General features: G+C 41.5%; 1 protein-coding gene across 1 annotated transcript in view; it reads left to right on the forward strand.

Moving 5' to 3' along the window:
* LOC309568316 (uncharacterized protein) overlaps nucleotides 1–18,113 on the forward strand; it is a 240,500-nt gene that overhangs the window by 128,296 nt on the left and 94,091 nt on the right. The window contains exons 8-10 of the mRNA XM_082273980.1: nucleotides 2,416–2,568; nucleotides 4,701–4,784; nucleotides 15,620–15,985. Of these exons, the coding sequence (XP_082130106.1) occupies nucleotides 2,416–2,568; nucleotides 4,701–4,784; nucleotides 15,620–15,985 (603 nt within the window). The remainder of the gene's footprint in view (nucleotides 1–2,415; nucleotides 2,569–4,700; nucleotides 4,785–15,619; nucleotides 15,986–18,113) is intronic.

Here is an 18,113-nt window from a genome sequence, read left to right on the forward strand (position 1 = left end):
TTAATGCTTCCCTCTGCTTACCAGCTTTATGGAGATGCGGATTTAATTTTTCAGCAGAACTTGGCAGCTGCCCAAACTGCCAAAAGTACTAATACCTGGTTTTTAATAATCATGGTATCACTGTGCTTGATTGGCCAGCAAACTCACCTGACCTAAACCCCATGGAGTATATGTGGGGTATTGTCAAGAGGAAGATGGAAGACACCAGACCCAACAATTGCATAACATCTCAGCAGTTTCACAGGCTGATCACCTCCATGCCATGCCGCTTTGATGCAGCATTTGCTGCAAAAGGAGATCCGACCAAGTTTTGAGTTCATACTATACTGTACATGGACATGCATTCTAATTTTCTGAGATACTGAATTTTGGGTTTCCACTAGCCTTAAGCCATAATCATCAAAATAAAAAGAAAGAAATGCTTAAAATATATTACTCTGTGTGTAAAGCATCTACAGTATATAAAATAGGACAAAACAGTGTTGTCACATTAAAAGATAGAATAAAATATTTACAAACGTGAGGGGTGTACTCACTTTTGTGAGATACTGTAAAGTGTACAAAGCGACAGGTCATTTATGTGACTGCACAGCAGCGTGGTGCACTGCTATTGCTGTGCAGGGGACATGCGATAACATGCAGAGTGGTACAATTTTGCGTGTCATTGATTGCAGTTACCTGCATTTTTCCGCGACGAAAAATGAAAGTAACTGCATATTGTGTGAATGGACCCTTATGGTTAGGTAGCCAATAAAGCTTCTACAATGTAGTAGTCATAAGGTAAAGTACCTCGCAACAAGATAATGTAGTGCTCAAAGTAAAATAAAAAACAACAACACATATTTGATGCCCAACATGCATCTGGAAAAGTAGGCTTTAGTGCCCAGCCATCTCAAAAATGTGTCAAAGGCAACCTGAGGTTCTGTGCTAAGAGTGTGCTTACTACACACACAAGGCACACTGTCTGAGATGTATCCAAAAGCTCTCAGGTCACCATTTCTGATTTGGGGCCAGCAGGACAAGCTCCCTATCATGTGACCACTGTGGGAACCAATCACAGTGGTCACGTGATAAGAGAAGCCATGCTGCCTCCCAGCAATAAAACCAACTTAAAGCGGAACTAAACCCTCCTATCCTTTTCAGCCATGGAAGCTGCTATTTTAGCCTCTGTTTCATCTGCAACTGCCGTGTGAGCAGGCCGCCTTCACACTGCTTCTGTTAAAATCCCCTAATGTTATCCTATGTGTCCATGAACACATGGACGTTATTAGCAGCTTCGTTGCAGGGAGTTTAGAGGATGTTTTCTCTAAAGTCCTAAAATCACGATCAGGAGGGGGAATTTTGACCATGAAAAAACGCTGAACACTGTTAAACGTGTGTAAGTGTGCTTAAATGCTAGGCGCATTTAGCACTTCAGCATTTATTTATTTAAATGGCCAGAATAAACTATAATTCTGGCTAATAAAATAAAACTCCAAACACTGCTAAACTCACCTAAACTGGTTTGAAATGGTTCAGCTTAGGTGAATTTATAACACTGATTTTCTCCTTTCATGATAAACAGCATTTACAAGAAACCAGTGTGCATGAGACCTTAGCAATCCCGGCCTGATGGGAATGCAACAGTCCTTTTTGAAAATGGTCAATTGATGGGTTTAGTTCTGCTTTTAAAGCCTCGTACACACGCATCGAAAATTGGCAGGGAATTTTCGGCCAATGTCCGATCTGCCGATTTTCGGCTTGTTAGTATGATGCTTCCGACAACCGACTCCGACTTTTCGGCCGAAAAAAATCTGGTGTGCAGACTATAAAATTTTTGTTGGCCGTCAAAACACGGACGATTTTCGTGCAGTCAATACAGATTTTGACAGGGAAAAATCTGATGAGCAAGTCTAGGCATGCTCAGAGAAGAAAAAACACAAAGAAAGCAAACCAACACATGACATCATTTCTGAAGTAGATTTTTGTTGGACGAGAAAATTCGTGTGCAGTCTAGGCACATTCCAACTAACAAAAAAACACTCTGGACAAAAGTCGGACGATTGGTCGGCCGATAATCGTTGCGTGTGTACGGGGCTTTAGGGCCCCTGGGAGGCAACATGAAGATGTATTTAAGCAGTTTACAATTTGTGAAATGACAAAATATTTACAACATAGCAATGGCACTGAGGAGTAAATCGTATCACCATACCATTACATTTGCAAAGTAGTAATCCTTTTTGAATAGTAGCTGTGACTCTCATTCAATAAGATGTACAGAATTGTTTCATATTGTTTGTAGTGCTTTATAGCAAGCAATCCTATTCCATTTTTACTATACAGAAGAATAAAAGGCTTTTGATTGGTGTCTCTGGTGCAGCGTAGAAATGAAATCATTATTCCCTTTCACTCCAATGTTTTTTTGCTCCCTTGCAGACTTGTATCTCGATCCTGAAAATCTACCAAGCTCGGTACCAACATCGGCTCATGACTGGTACAATAACATCTCCTCCCCGAATGTGTTTGTAGCTGCAGCTAGCCCAGTCAGCCCTGATATTTCTCCATATGCACCGTACCCAGATAACACCGGTAAGAAACCAAAAAAATAAATTCACTTAGCTGGCATAGGAGATTGTGGACTATTATGGGCCGGGAAGCAAAAGGAGAAAACCCCTGAAGGTATTGGGACTTTAAAGGCCAAAGGAACACCACAAATTGTATAAAAGGTACCCTTTGGGTGTCCTGAAAAACAGTGCTTTTTCACTACTTTAGTGATCAGGATATGATTTTATATTCCTTCCCATTCTTGTATTATTTACCATATACAGGCATACCCCGTTTTATGTACGCTCACTTTACGTACACTCGCGAGTACGGACACAGCTTGGTCAGCTTGGCATAGTACTACTCCCGGTTTTTAACATTGGGGTCTATAGGAAATCTTTGTCAGCTTGACATGGCTATAAGTGACCGGAATACCAAACTTGGGGAGCACTGAGAGGGGACCCATGGCTACAACATATCCTATTTTGTGGCCGGCCAGCTTACCTAGGTAATCTACCATGTCATAGTCCTGGGTTCCCTTAACATGCTCCCCAAGTTTGGTGTCCTTGTCACTTATGGTTTGGGAGCAGTGCCATGTCAAGCTGACCAATATTTCCCGTAGACTTAGTGTATTTACATGCATTGAGAAGTGAAAAAAGGTATTGCTTCACTTTAAGTACATTTTCGTTTTACATATATGCTCCAGTCCCATTGCGTGCTTAAAAGTTGGGTATGCCTGTATTGTTTTTCTATGTATATATACACATGTATTCTTGTGATTTTAACTTGAAATATTAAATTTATACCTTTTATACAATTTGTGGAGTTCCTTTGACCTTTAAAGTCCCGTTATCCTCAGGGGGTTTCTCCTTTTGTTTATCGCTATTGGGGATGTTGGCCAGCTGACACCTTACCCTACTTCGATGAGTGTCCTTCAGATATTATGGGCCAGGGAATTACGACTTGCCTTAATTGCCTAATTGCATTTTAACATGTGGCATTACAATGGTTAACACATGTGCACTATAGCAACTCACAAGAATTTTTTTCTGGCTTTCTTGGAGGTACTTACAGGCAGAACCTTCTAAGCAGTGGGGTGGCCTTGTACATTACCATTGGTTTGCACAGCCTATTACATTAGGGTGTGTACCCCAGGGGAACAAACACTCATGTGTGTATATCAGCAGGGCAGTGAAGGATGTCAGTAGTTTTTATTTTTATTATTTTTTATTAATTTTTACAATTTTTTTTTTCAATTTCTTTTTACAATATTATTATTTTTTACAAATTTTTTTTTTTTTAGAGCCCTGCTGTGAGGCTTTAGTGAAATATCAAGGGGCAGGGGGAGAAGGGAGGTATTAACTTTCAGGGTACGTGAAAAGTGCTGTAATATGTATACCTTGGGAACACCATATCTTTGGTCATATATATGCATTGTCTTGTAGTGTAATGATAGGTTATGTAATGTTTTTTTTTATTTTCTTCTTTGTTGTCTGTTTGGAATGAAATTAATAAAAATATAAAAAAAATAAAATAAAAAGGACCCCTGATGTCTCCCATTTGAGACAGAGAAAAAAAAATGAGGACAGAGATTCCCTAGTCCAGTGATGGCGAACCTTGGCACCGCAGATGTTTTGGAACTACATTTCCCATGATGCTCAACTACACTGCAGAGTGCATGAGCATCATGGGAAATGTAGTTCCAAAACATCTGGGGTGCCAAGGTTCACCATCAGTGCGGACTAGTCCCTTTCTCTGCAGTCTGCAGTAGACAAAGTTTACTATGCTTCAGTTAAGAATGAAGACAGCAATTGGTACAGATCACTCAGAAAAGGAAGGGGCCTGTTAATTAAGTAGTTACCAGTCCCTTCCCCACTCCGGAGAGGAGAGAAGCTGGTAGCACTGCAGAGGGGAGAGAAGAAGCAGGAGAATTCAGCACTGCACAGGATGTTTAGGGTGTGCTCAGGCACACCCTGTGCGCATGCCTATGTACATTAAAGAGGCAAGCCATGGATATGAGAGTAGTCAAGAGTAGCGAGAGTATGAGAGTAGCATTGTATACGAGAGTAGCATTGAAGATACAAAAAATATAATAATTTCCAATGATCAAGATTTAGGTATTTTAAAACTTGAATTTTAACTTGAGTGAATTTTATGTGCATTTCCTGGCTTTACAGAACAAGTTCAGGGTACGTCACAAGAGGCGGTGGATGCTGCCCATCAAAACCTGCTCAACCAGTTTTTCCCTAACAACACATTTGGTAAGAATGAAATCCAAGTGTCTTTTAAAGGCATTATAAAACTTCCTACCTGCACCTGGTATTTTTCAACTGCATATGTACTGATTATATATTTTCCTGGTGTACTCCATTACCCTGTAAACTGTAACGCTCATGCGTTTTTTGTTAATGAATGGATTTGCAGCTGCAGAATTGTTACACTCAGTAGTCGTGTAGAGATTCTGTTGAACAACATATCCAACTCTCAGGACTTCATCACCGTGCACAGCCTGTTATGCAATATACATACACTCAATATGATGTTCCTGGAGTGATAGAATATATGATAGTATAGAGGTGAGAGACAGGCGATAGTATGGTGAGCACTCAGTAATAGTATTCAGGAGAGTGGTAGGTGATGGTAGTATGCAGATAGGTTCTAGCAATCATGTATAGTACAGATGGTAGGGGACAGCAGAATGTATACAAGATAGAGTAACCTAGTGCAATGATAGATGATGGTAGTCCCAAGAGCTAACAATCTATGCAGATGATAGGAATAGATTAGATAGTAATGGTCTTTGTAATATGCAGTAGATGATAGTGAAAGTATGGGTTAGGAAGGAATCCCCTGTGGGGTACTTATCACTAGATAGTTAGTAGTAGCAAGGTCCAGTAGTAAGGAGTGATCCGGTAGCGAGATACGGGATCGGCAGCGAGGTTCCGGTTCAGTTCAGGCAAAGGGAATAGCTAGAAGCTCCGGCAGCACAAGACAAGGTAAGGTGAACATGCGGTTTGATCGAGCAATGAGTGAGAGCAAACCGGCGATTGAAATAGTCGCTCATAGCGGCGCTCGGCGATGATGTCATTGCCCTTAAAGGTGTATGCGTTCCATTTGGATAGCAAGATGGGACGCAATGTTAGGAGAGAAATGGAAATAAGGGTACCATAGGTACCAGAACATTACAGTACCCCCCCCCTTAAGGCCGGCTCCGGAAGGCCTCTAGAACTGGTTTTTCCGGGTATTTTGAGTGGAAATGGCGAATCAGTCTAGGGGCATGTATATCGGATATATCCAGCCAGGTGTCGTCTTGGGGCCCATAGTTCTTCCATCGTACTAGATATTGGAGTCTTCTTCTATGGATACGAGAATCCAGAATCTCCTTTATCTCAAATTCTTCTCCGCCTTCAACTTGTACAGGAGGTGGAGGTGAGATGGTAGGCCTTATTCCTTGATTAGGAACATGGGGCTTTAGTAGCGACACATGGAAGATGGGATGTATCTTGAGGTCTGTTGGTAATGTGAGTTGTACTGCAGCTTTTCCAATAAGCTTCTCTATTGGGAAAGGTCCCAGGAATAACTGTCCAAGTTTTTTACTAGGGATCTTTAATCTCAGATTTTTTGTAGAAAGCCAGACAAGATCCCCAATGGCATATTGGGGAGAGGGTCTCCTACGAAGGTCGTAGTACCTCTTTTGTTGGCTATGAGCATGTGAGATGGTGGTGTTGAGCAAACCCAGGGAATCCTTTATTTGGGTAAGATAATCAGAAGCCACTGGATTACTTGATGGCAAGATACGTGGTGGAAGAAGTGTGGGATGAAACCCATAGTTTAAGTAGAATGGACTTTGTTTATTAGTGCTGTGGGTCGCGTTGTTATAGGCGAATTCCGCTAGCGGGAGGAGGTCCACCCAATCGTCCTGTAGATATGAAGTATAGCAACGTAGATATTGCTCAATGCACTGGTTAACTCTCTCTGTCTGTCCGTTGGTCTGAGGGTGGTAAGGAGAGGTAAGTTTTCGCTCTATTCATAGTATCTGACATAGAGCTTGCCAAAACTTCGAGATGAACTGTGAACCACAGTCAGACAGAAGTGTTTTTGGAATACCATGTAACTTAAAGACATGTTTCACAAGTAATTCCGCTGTTTGTTTGGATGAAGGTAGTCTTCGGATAGGAGTGAAATGTGCCATCTTGGTCAGATGGTCCACTGACACTAAAATGGTGTTGAATCCTTTGGAAGGTGGTAGTTCCACTATAAAGTCTAAGGATACCACTTCCAACGGAACCTGGGGTATTGGTAAACTACAAAGTAGACCCGATGGTTTTGTAGTGTCAATTTTGGACCTTGCACAGATGTCACAAGATGAAACGAACTTTTGTACGGTCGTCTTCATGTCAGGCCACCAAAACTGCCTAGTAAGTAGATTGAATGTTTTAGTCATACCCATATGTCCTGCCATAGGTACATCATGCGACAATTCCAAGATCTTGGTTCGCATAGTAGGGGGTATGTATAATTTGTCGTTGTATTAGAGGAAGCCTTCTGCATCAGCATTTAGTTGTGGTGGAGGTGAATCCAGACCTATGCTGTGCAAAATCTCTTCCTTCAGGGAACGGACAACACCGATAATACGTTCATAGGGTATTATAGGAACTGAGGGAACCTCGGCGTAGCCATCCTCGGTTAATCGTGAAAGCGCATCCGCTTTTTTATTTTTGTCTGCAGGCGTGTAGGTCACTAGAAAATTAAATCTCAAAAAGAATAACGACCATCGTACCTGCCGGTGGGAAAGAGTTCTATTAGTCTGAAGGTATTGAAGGTTTTTGTGATCAGTATATATAAGGATTGGCAATCGAGTACCCTCAAGTAGATGTCGCCAATTCTCTAATGCCAGTTTTATGGCTAGTAACTCTTTTTCACCCACTGGGTAATTCACCTCGGGGCTGCTTAATGACTTTGAGAAGAAAGCAACTGGGTGAAGTGGTGAAGTGTTTGTTGGTCGTTGTGAGAGAACTGCTCCTACTGCCATATTTGACGCATCTACCTCCAAGATGTATTGAAGGGATGGGTCTGGATGGCGTAGTATGGGAGCAGAAGTAAAGCTTGATTTCAACAAGCAGAAAGCTCCATTTGCTTCTTCTGACCATTTGAATGTTTTTTTTGTACTTGTGAGTTGTGTGAGAGGTCTCACAATGGCAGAGAAGTTCTTAATGAACTTTCTATAGTAGTTAGAGAATCCAAGGAATCTTTGTAATGCTTTGCGAGTTGTTGGCACAGGCCAATCTAGAATACAGGATATTTTGCTCCTGTCTATTTTGATTCCATTTTTGGATATAATGTATCCTAGGAATAGTACCTCCTCTTTATGAAATAAACATTTTTTTGATTTAACATATAAGTTATGTGCAAGTAGTCTTGACAACACGAGTCTTTCATGTTTTATGTGCTCAGGTAAGGAATGAGAATAAATAAGTATATCGTCCAAATATACTACAACACAAACGTCAAGCAAGTCTCTGAATATATCATTTATAAATCGTTGGAAAGCTGCGGGAGCATTACACAACCCAAATGGCATCACGAGGTACTCGAACAGTCCGTATCTGGTTCTGAATGCTGCCTTCCATTCATCCCCGTCACGGATTCGAATTAAATTGTATGCCCCTTTTAGGTCCAATTTCGAAAAGTATGAAGCTCCGCGCACCTGTTCTATAAGTTCAGGAATAAGCGGTAAAGGATAACGATCCTTTATTGTAATGGTATTTAATTGTCTGAAATCAATAATAGGTCTGAGACTTGAATCCTTATTGCGGACAAAGAAGAGTCCTGCAGCAGTGGAGGAAGTAGAAGGTCTGATGAATCCTTTCGCCAAATTTTCATCCAAGTATTCCTTGAGATGAGAGAGTTCATCCTGTGAAAGAGGATAAACGTGACCGAAAGGTAATTTGCTATTAGGGAGTAGATCGATACAACAATCATAGTCCCTATGGGGAGTCAATATTTGAGCGTTTTTCTCAAGGAAGACCTCCGCCAAAACGTCATAACATGGTGGTATAATCTCATCCGACACCACAGACAGGATCCTTCCATATGATGAGAGGTTACACGTGGTTTCACAGTAGTGAGAAGAGAAGGTTAAAGTTCTTGTTTTCCAATTGATGATAGGTTGATGTATGTGTAACCAGGGGAATCCCAAAATAATGGGAAAATGTGGTGAGGTCAGTACATCAAAAGTGGTGGTCTCCACATGGGATTTGTCAGCAGTGACGAGGAGTGCCTGTGTCTGATTGGTGATGGGACCAGAGGATAACGGAATACCGTTAATGAAACTAACAGAGACAGGTTTAAGTTTTGAAATAATAGGTATTTTATTTAAGGTAACAAAACAAGTATCAATGTAGTTTCCACAAGATCCTGTGTCAATCATGGCCTTGGTGGTGATCCTAGTTTGGTCCCACTGTAATGTCAAATGAATAAAAAGATAAGGATTAGAAAAGGAAGTTGTTAGTCCCCCTAGCAAGACATTTGAACACTCACCCTCTTTTTTGCGGACAAGGGGACAGCCGCTTATCAAATGATCCGGGGATGCGCAGTACATGCAGAGATGTTCGGATTTCCTCCTGGCACGTTCGGAAAAGGTCAAAGGTGGACATATCATTCCTACTTCCATAGGAGTAGGGTCAACAGGCGACATCTGAGAAGGTCTGGACAATGGTAATCCCATCTTCTCAGCCTTTCTTTCTCGTAGTCGTCTGTCAATATTGACACTGGTCTGTATCAGGCCATCCAAGGTGTCAGGTAAATCCGCTCGGGCGAGCTCGTCTTTAACGGCTTCTGATAGGCCGAGTCTGAACTGCGTTCGCAAGGATGTGTTATTCCACCCTGAATCAAGGGACCATCTTTTGAAATCTGCCACAAAGTCCTCAACAGGTCTCCTTCCTTGTTTTAAAGCCCTCAATTGGGTATCAGCAGTACTCTGCTTATTGGGGTCTTCATATAAACTAGCGAGTTGCGCTAGGAATAAAGGATAGGAGTTAAGGAGTGGGTCATCTTTCTCAAAGAGAGAGTCTGCCCAGGCCCGGGGGTCACCCGTCAAATAGGAAATAGCGGTACAGACTTTGATTTGGTCGGTGGGATAGGTATGAGGTTTCAACAAGAAAAGCAATCTACATGCGTTTTTAAATTCACGAAATTTACTCCGATCACCAGTAAACACTAGTGGAGGGTTTACCTTAGGTTCACGGGGCTGGGCAGCAGAGAGCTGTGCAAGACGGCCAACCTGCTGTCTTAAAGCCTGATTTTTGTTTTTTACCTCTGTAAGAGCAAGTATCAATGCATCTACTTGTTGTTTTAGTTGCATTACTTGAGTGGACAAATCTGCTGAATCCATATTTTTTTTTTTAAGGCTCGATCAATCTGTAACGCTCATGCGTTTTTTGTTAATGAATGGATTTGCAGCTGCAGAATTGTTACACTCAGTAGTCGTGTAGATTCTGTTGAACAACATATCCAACTCTCAGGACTTCATCACCGTGCACAGCCTGTTATGCAATATACATACACTCAATATGATGTTCCTGGAGTGATAGAATATATGATAGTATAGAGGTGAGAGACAGGCGATAGTATGGTGAGCACTCAGTAATAGTATTCAGGAGAGTGGTAGGTGATGGTAGTATGCAGATAGGTTCTAGCAATCATGTATAGTACAGATGGTAGGGGACAGCAGAATGTATACAAGATAGAGTAACCTAGTGCAATGATAGATGATGGTAGTCCCAAGAGCTAACAATCTATGCAGATGATAGGAATAGATTAGATAGTAATAGTCTTTGTAATATGCAGTAGATGATAGTGAAAGTATGGGTTAGGAAGGAATCCCCTGTGGGGTACTTATCACTAGATAGTTAGTAGTAGCAAGGTCCAGTAGTAAGGAGTGATCCGGTAGCGAGATACGGGATCGGCAGCGAGGTTCCGGTTCAGTTCAGGCAAAGGGTATAGCTAGAAGCTCCGGCAGCACAAGACAAGGTAAGGTGAACATGCGGTTTGATCGAGCAATGAGTGAGAGCAAACCGGCGATTGAAATAGTCGCTCATAGCGGCGCTCGGCGATGATGTCATTGCCCTTAAAGGTGTATGCGTTCCATTTGGATAGCAAGATGGGATGCAATGTTAGGAGAGAAATGGAAATAAGGGTACCATAGGTACCAGAACATTACATAAACACAAGTTATAGTAGAGTAAATCATTGCTGTGTCAGACATTGTTGTTTAAACATGAGTCCTACGGCATAGTGCTGTACAGAATAAAGCATGACCTCTTTCTGTAGTCTAAGAACTGACACTTCCTGTGAAGAAACTACAAATCCCCCAATCCCTGTGTTTCTGACTCTAGTGTTCTGCAGGTGAGAGCTAATCTGTAATTAGATCTGACACAGACAAAAGCAGGCAGAGCAATGAAGGGAAGAGATGTGTTTCATCACATTAGCATTTCCACATTTGTGATGCAATGCATAGAAAATGGCAAGGTATGGATTGGACGCTGTGTGACCCAGAACAAGAAGTTGCCTGCTCCCTAACTGCACTAATACCTAGTAAAACAATGAAAACATGGGAAAGTGTACAAGTAGCAGTGCGTTCCTCCCAGCATTTTAGTGCAGCCAGAATAGATAGGTGCAGCTTCCAACCCAACCGCAGGCAGCCTGTCTATGGCAAAGTCTATGGCAAGCTATGGAGGTGCTGCAAATAGAGCCCCGTGTATTTAGGAACAAAGGTCCAGAACACAGGTCTTTTGCATTCCAGACCTTCCCTGATCACACAGAGCCCTAAAGGCCGGTACCACTTGGTCACTTTTTCCTGCGTTTAGATGTTCCTGCTTTAAAGCAGGCATGCTTTCATGCGTTTACATGTGTTTATTGTGTCTAATGGGTTCTTGGATGCACATAATTCTATTTCCCTAAACCGACTGTATCTAAACACAGGTACAAGCACATTGTTAATGATACCGTTGAAAAATCAATGCATGCATTTATATGTATTTAGAAATGTCCTCCAAACTCAGCAGGTCAGTGTTAACGAACCCATAAAGTGCAACTAATGGCAAAACATTTTTTTTTTCTTAGTCTTGGAGAGGTCATAGTACACCTGTCAGCTTTTCATTACTGCCTGTGCCCCAGTTAGGGAAATTTGCTGTCTCTGTTTTCTATTTGTCATGTTTACTATCATCACTTAAAGTGAAAGAAAATCCCAAATTTTGGGTTGTCCTCAGAACAGGAATAGAGGGGAAATCTACCAATGGGCTGATAACAACCAGGCATTCCCTTGCTTTGTAGGTATTTCTTCCCACTTCCTGTTTAGGAAGTAGACAGGAAGTGTAGAGAAATATCCCCAGTAGAACATAGATGGGAAAAAAAAGCAGGGGTTATAACCCTCCCTTACTAAAATAAAATAAAAAATTTTGCCTTCAGTTCTACATTAGGATGGTGTTAAGTTCTGATTGTCTGAAACTCAAGAGAAGCACTCAAATTTTCTGTAAATACCTATTGAAATTAATAATATGTAATTTTCCTGGACTGAAATGATGACACAGTACTACTCTGAATATTAGATCTTTGAGATACAATGTTGTTAAAGGATAAATGCACGCAAAGTGTACTAATCCTCTTTGCCCATTCTATGTTCCTAAAGTATCTCAGCCTCCCTCATCCCAGATGCTTACTTACCTCCAAAACTGCCACAATGATCAGATCCTGCAGGGAAAATCCTATTTACTCTGGCTGCACTATACAATCGAACCCTATAGACTTTAATGGAACCGTCTCCCCAAGGGATAAGTGCACTTATCCTTTTAAATCTACATTTGCTTTCCTATTTTTCCACATTTGTGGTGGCATTTCTCGTATTGCTTGCTTGTGATATATGTAGATTATTGACTTATTTGTATGCTGCAGAAATAAAGCCGTAATGCCCGCTAGCCATGCTAATGGCTGAGGGATTTGTCTTTTCATATTCCTAAGATTGAGTTTATCGACTGTAAAAGTAGGTTGGTATTTTGTCAGTGAGTACACCATAAAATACAGCGTCGAGTGAAATGACAAAATGTCCCTGAAAGAGCCCAAAATTAACATATGGTGAGAGATTAAAGGAAATGACAGATTAACATGTTACGGTTTAAAAAAAAATCCAAACTAAGTCGCACCAGGTTTGGTAAACATGCTTAGCCTGCGTACTTGATTTTACCTTAAACTGTCCTCTTTTTCAATTTGTTTTCAGTTCATTTGGTTCTTTTTTCAGCGTTTTCTGTACTTTATTGCACTTTATAGTTTAAGGGTTCTTTTAATGCAGGGTGAGAGTGGGGAACTGCTCCTGCATATTTTATGGGGACACAGTAGCTCTGTCTGTGCAGCCACATGTCCGATAGACCAGTGGTCCTCAACCCTGGCCTACAGGGCCCACTAACAGGCCAGATTTTCAGGATAACTGAAATACATCCCAGGTGATATAATTTGCTGCTCAGTGATTGCAGTACTCTAGTCTGCATCTCCCCAAGGTAATACCTAAAATCTGGCCCTTTAGTGGGCCCTGTAGGCCAGGGTTGAGGACCACTGCGATAGACAACAACAGGATGCCGGCATGGGGATGTATGCACCTGTGCATCCCTGTGGCGGTAAAAGATGGCCCTGCACAGGGCACACAACTAATCACCCCATGTGAACAAGGCCTTATCCTGTAAAATATATATATATATATATATTTAAATAAAAAAGTCACGCTAAATGTTAAAAAGTGAAACAAATATCAAATCATATATATATATATATATATATATATATATATATATATATATATATATATATATATATATATAGCTAAATAATAAGTGATCACATGACCTTTGTTCTCCATTGCATAATAGACTCGGTGGTGGTGAAGATACAGCAGTACACTGATCTTCCCAGTGAATGGCTGCGCATGGGGGTGTGTCAGCACAAGTCTTGGCCATTGGAGGACAGGCAAGCTGTTCTCCCAGCACAGCCAGAAAACTGACCACTCTGGGATGGATGTGCTTCTATACCTAGCGTGGTCAGTTTGAAATAGGAAAGCAGGGACTGGCAGGATCAGCAGATTTTTCACACAAAGGAAGCAAAACAACGAGAACAGGATACTTTTCAACAAACACATATTAGGAATATGAAATGTTGGGGCAACATACATTTTAAACCCAAATCTGATTATGGTGTGGTTTTTTTTTTTTTTATATGTATTAAAGAGGACCTATACTGTGAAAGCTGGGTTTAAAAAGACAAGCAGAGGGCAAAGGACTAGTCACTGGTATTGCCTGTAGGCTGTCTGCATCTGATCTTTCCTTATTACTGACTAATGCCTTGCTCTGCTCCATGTCTCAGAATGTAGGTGACCATCTTGGTAGAGGAGCAGGGTTTTACTTCTTCATGTTTAAGAAGCAAAGGGGGTGCAGGAAGAAAATACTGGAAGAAGAAGCATAACGATCATTACCATTCTCTTTGGCAAGGGGAACTGTAAGCAGCAGAGAAATTACCTCACCAAATCTCACTCCAAATGTTGTGAGACTAACAGTCTGCAGCAGCGGCGCAGGTGATCTCACGCAGCAGATATAGAGCTATGAGGCTGTAGACACAGGAGTGCCTAGGCACCTTCCAACATTTCAAGCTATTTTTTTTTTTAGGAAGAAATCAAATTTAGGAAGAAATCAAGACAGGTAGATGTTTCTGGGAATCACTTATGTATATTCTAGACATTCCTTATTCCAAAGGGGTTTTTTTTGAAGCACGTGATTAGAGCCAGAGGCTCTAATAGGCTTTAAAAAAGGGTGGGCTCAGGGCGCAGAGCACTGCACCCTGAGCCCACCCAGTTGTGTGACAATAACGAAAGAATATTCGCTATTGTCACATGGATTCTTCTCCTGGCCAATCATGAAGCGGGTCCTGAGATCCGTTTCCTGATTGGCCGAAAGGAGAAGCCATGCCATTGGCCAAGGAGGAGGAGACGCAGGAGACCAATGGGGAAGCCGCCGCCGCCACTGCTGCTGACTGCCGACTGCCCTCCACATGTCCAGGGTGAGTGAGCCAGCGAGCGGGGTGGGGGGGTATGGTGTGTGAGCTGATGTGGCCTGGGGAGGGGGGTATGGTGTGGTCCTTCTGTTGCCCCCCCCCCCCCCCCGGCCCATGGAGCACCAGCCGCCACTGCATTGTCCCTTCTATTTCTGTATGTGGATGAAGGCACTGTAACTGTTTTAATACTAAAAAACAAGTACCTTTTTCCCTAATTGTTATACAGCTGTCACATGACCCAAATATTTCCCAGCCTGTCTGAAGGGAAACATAAGCAGGAGGAGCTTCTAGTCCTCCTAATGATGAAAAAAAAAAAAAAAACAATCTTTGGAATACAGAGTAAAAAAAAAAAATTGATATTAATAAACTGTTTTAAATTGTAATACAAATATGTATTTGAAATCAAATCTTTATTATTTTGTGGAAATAACATTGTGTGGGTGGATTTCTGCCAGTCACAGGCTGTGTCACTCCTCTCCAGCCTGTGTCTTAGAATAAGAGGGAGATGAAGCCTCCGTTCATTTACATGTAATATCCTGCCCTCAATATGTTTAGCTGGTTAGTGGCCATGGAGGAGGAGGGAGGGAGTGCGCTGTCATTTACCACTGTGTATAGACCCACAGGTGTGACTTTATAGTCATATGGGCTGCTCAGATGTAAAAGGGAGGACATAGAAACTCAATGAAAACTGAGCATGTGCAGAGTTGCCACCGCAGCTGCAAAATCTCTAGCTGAATTGAGGACATGGATAGAAGGTGGAGAGCAGCAGGAATAACCAGGAGTGAGTATGAACAGCATGTAATTCAGCATTTATTGATAGTTTTTTTTTTATAATGTGTGTTTATTGACAATTTAACACACTGGACACAATGAAATAAACATTCCCCAGTAAACTCCTTGTTAAAATTCATATCCTAGCACTTCAACTTTTAAATCTGAAGGCTCTCCTGCGCACATAATGAAGGTATATATAAAAAAAAATTAACCACATTTACTTTACCGACAGAAACGCAGTTTGAAGTAAAGATTTATTACCGGGGAACTCTGGTGAAAAAAAGTTTGGTAAAAAACCCCTGTGGCTTCCACCTCACATCAAGGCAAATAACAAACCAAGAAAGCTATTTAGAAGATGTGACTCTGCCATCACCTGCCATAATCTCTGACCTCAAAGTAGCTGCTGAAATCAATAAACTTCTACAAAACCTGGAACAAGGAACTCTGGTGGAAATACAAAATGGAGCCATCTGTGCCAAAAGGCAAGGCAAATGCAGGAGTTTTTGGAGTATGACAGAGACGCCAACAATGGACCAACCCAATCAAATAAACAAAGAAGCCTATTCCGAGCTGTACAGATTTCAGCAATTTGTGAAAGGTACATGTATGAATATTTGCCATACATCTTGTTGATTTAATACAGGAGTCTCCAAACTTTCGAAACAAAGGGCCAGTTTACTGTTGTTTAGGGTTTAGGAGAGCCAGACTTTGGTCAGTGGGAGCAGAAAATGCCCCAGCATCAATGGGAGTGAACAATGTCTCAAGCTTGGTGGTCAGTGAGCGTGAAAAATGAAATACATAGAACTTGTGGTCAGTAGGAGGAGGATAGTGCCCCATCTTTCTCATCTTTGGTTCAAGTGGGAGGAATAGAGTCCCATCATTGGTATTAGTGGGAGGAATAGTGTCCCATCATTGGTATTCGTAGGAGGAATAGTGTCCCATCATTGGTATTCGTAGGAGGAATAGTGTCCCATCATTGCTATTAGTGGGAGGAATAGTGTCCCATCATTGGTATTAGTGGGAGGAACAGTGTCCCATCATTGGTGAAGTGGAAGGAATAGTGCCCCATCGTTGGTGTGAGTTGGAGGAATAGTGTGCCATCATTGGTATTCGTGGGAGGAATAGTGTACCATCATTGGTATTAGTGGGAGGAATAGTGTCCCATCATTGCTATTCGTGGGAGGAACAGTGCCCCATCATTGTTATTAGTGGGAGGAATAGTGTCCCATCATTGCTATTAGTGGGAGGAATAGTGTCCCATCATTGCTATTCGTGGGAGGAACAGTATCCCATCATTGCTATTCGTGGGAGGAACAGTGTCCCATCATTGCTATTAGTGGGAGGAATAGTGTCCCATCATTGCTATTAGTGGGAGGAATAGTGTCCCATCATTGGAATTAGTGGGAGGAATAGTGTCCCATCATTGCTATTCGTGGGAGGAACAGTGTCCCATCATTGCTATTCGTGGGAGGAACAGTGTCCCATCATTGCTATTCGTGGGAGGAACAGTGTCCCATCATTGGTATTAGTGGGAGGAATAGTGTGCCATCATTGGTATTAGTGGGAGGAATAGTGTCCCATCGTTAGTGTTGGTGGGAGGAATAGTGTCTCATCATTGGTATTATTGGGAGGAAGTGTGCCGTCATTGGTGAAGTTGAAGAAATAGTGCCTCATCGTTGGTGTAAGTTGGAGGAATAGAGTCCCATCATTGGTATTAGTGGGAGGAATAGTGTGCCATCATTGGTATTAGTGGGAGGAATAGTGTGCCGTCATTGGTATTTTTGGAAGGATAAGTATGCCATTGTTTGTGTTGATCGGAGGAATAGTGCTTTGTATCAGTGGGAGGCATAGTGTCCCAAGGGCAAACAAAGGGCCGCATCTGGTCCGTGAGCTGTGGTTTGGAGAACAGTGGTCTAATATGTTGTGAAAATAAATAAAATAGTGTAGCGCTACCCTTCAAAAAGTGCAAATATGTATGAATGTCTCTACAGACATATAAAGCTGAACAAATAATATGATTAAAGTATAAATATGTGAATCCAAAAATAATGGTTTGAATAGAAATGATCATCAAAACATGACATATACAGTATATCAAATGTAGTGCAACACAAACAGTTAAGCAATAAAGCGGTGAAATATAGAAATAAATCCCAGTAGGTAGGGATAAAATGCACAAACAGCAGTGATGCATAATAAAAAAAAAAAGAACACGAAGAGGTGGCTCAGCTAGCTGAGACTGCTGCCTGGAAGCATCTGCTTGGTCTAATATGTTAGTATTTGTTTCGGTCAATATAGAGGAAAAATAAATTAAATTAAAAATGCTGTGTTATTGTCTCCATCACATAAAAGGCAAAAAAACACAATATCAGTTGAACTAAAGTGCAATAAACCTAAAGATGAAAAATAAAAAATATTGAAGAAGTCCCACAAAACTCAAAAAGTTTGCATCCTGTGGTGGTCAATCGTGAATTGGAAGTGTAGCACCAATCTCTGAATAAAGTGTGCTGTAATCCAAACTTCCTCAGTGACAAAATGCAAGGCTTACCAGAAGGAATTGACCAAGTGGTACAGGATAGGTCAATTTAAGCATAAGGTAACACAATATCATCTGTTTCCTATTGGGAAGCAGATCATCCCCAGCAACTGTAGTACACTCTCCCCGGAATGTTCCTCCACATGCCTATATGTTAGGGATAAAGCAAAAAAACCCTCATAGTGTACTC

Source organism: Pelophylax lessonae, assembly GCF_965119305.1.
Source record: "Pelophylax lessonae genome assembly, chromosome: 12".
Classification (NCBI taxonomy): Eukaryota; Metazoa; Chordata; class Amphibia; order Anura; family Ranidae; genus Pelophylax; species Pelophylax lessonae.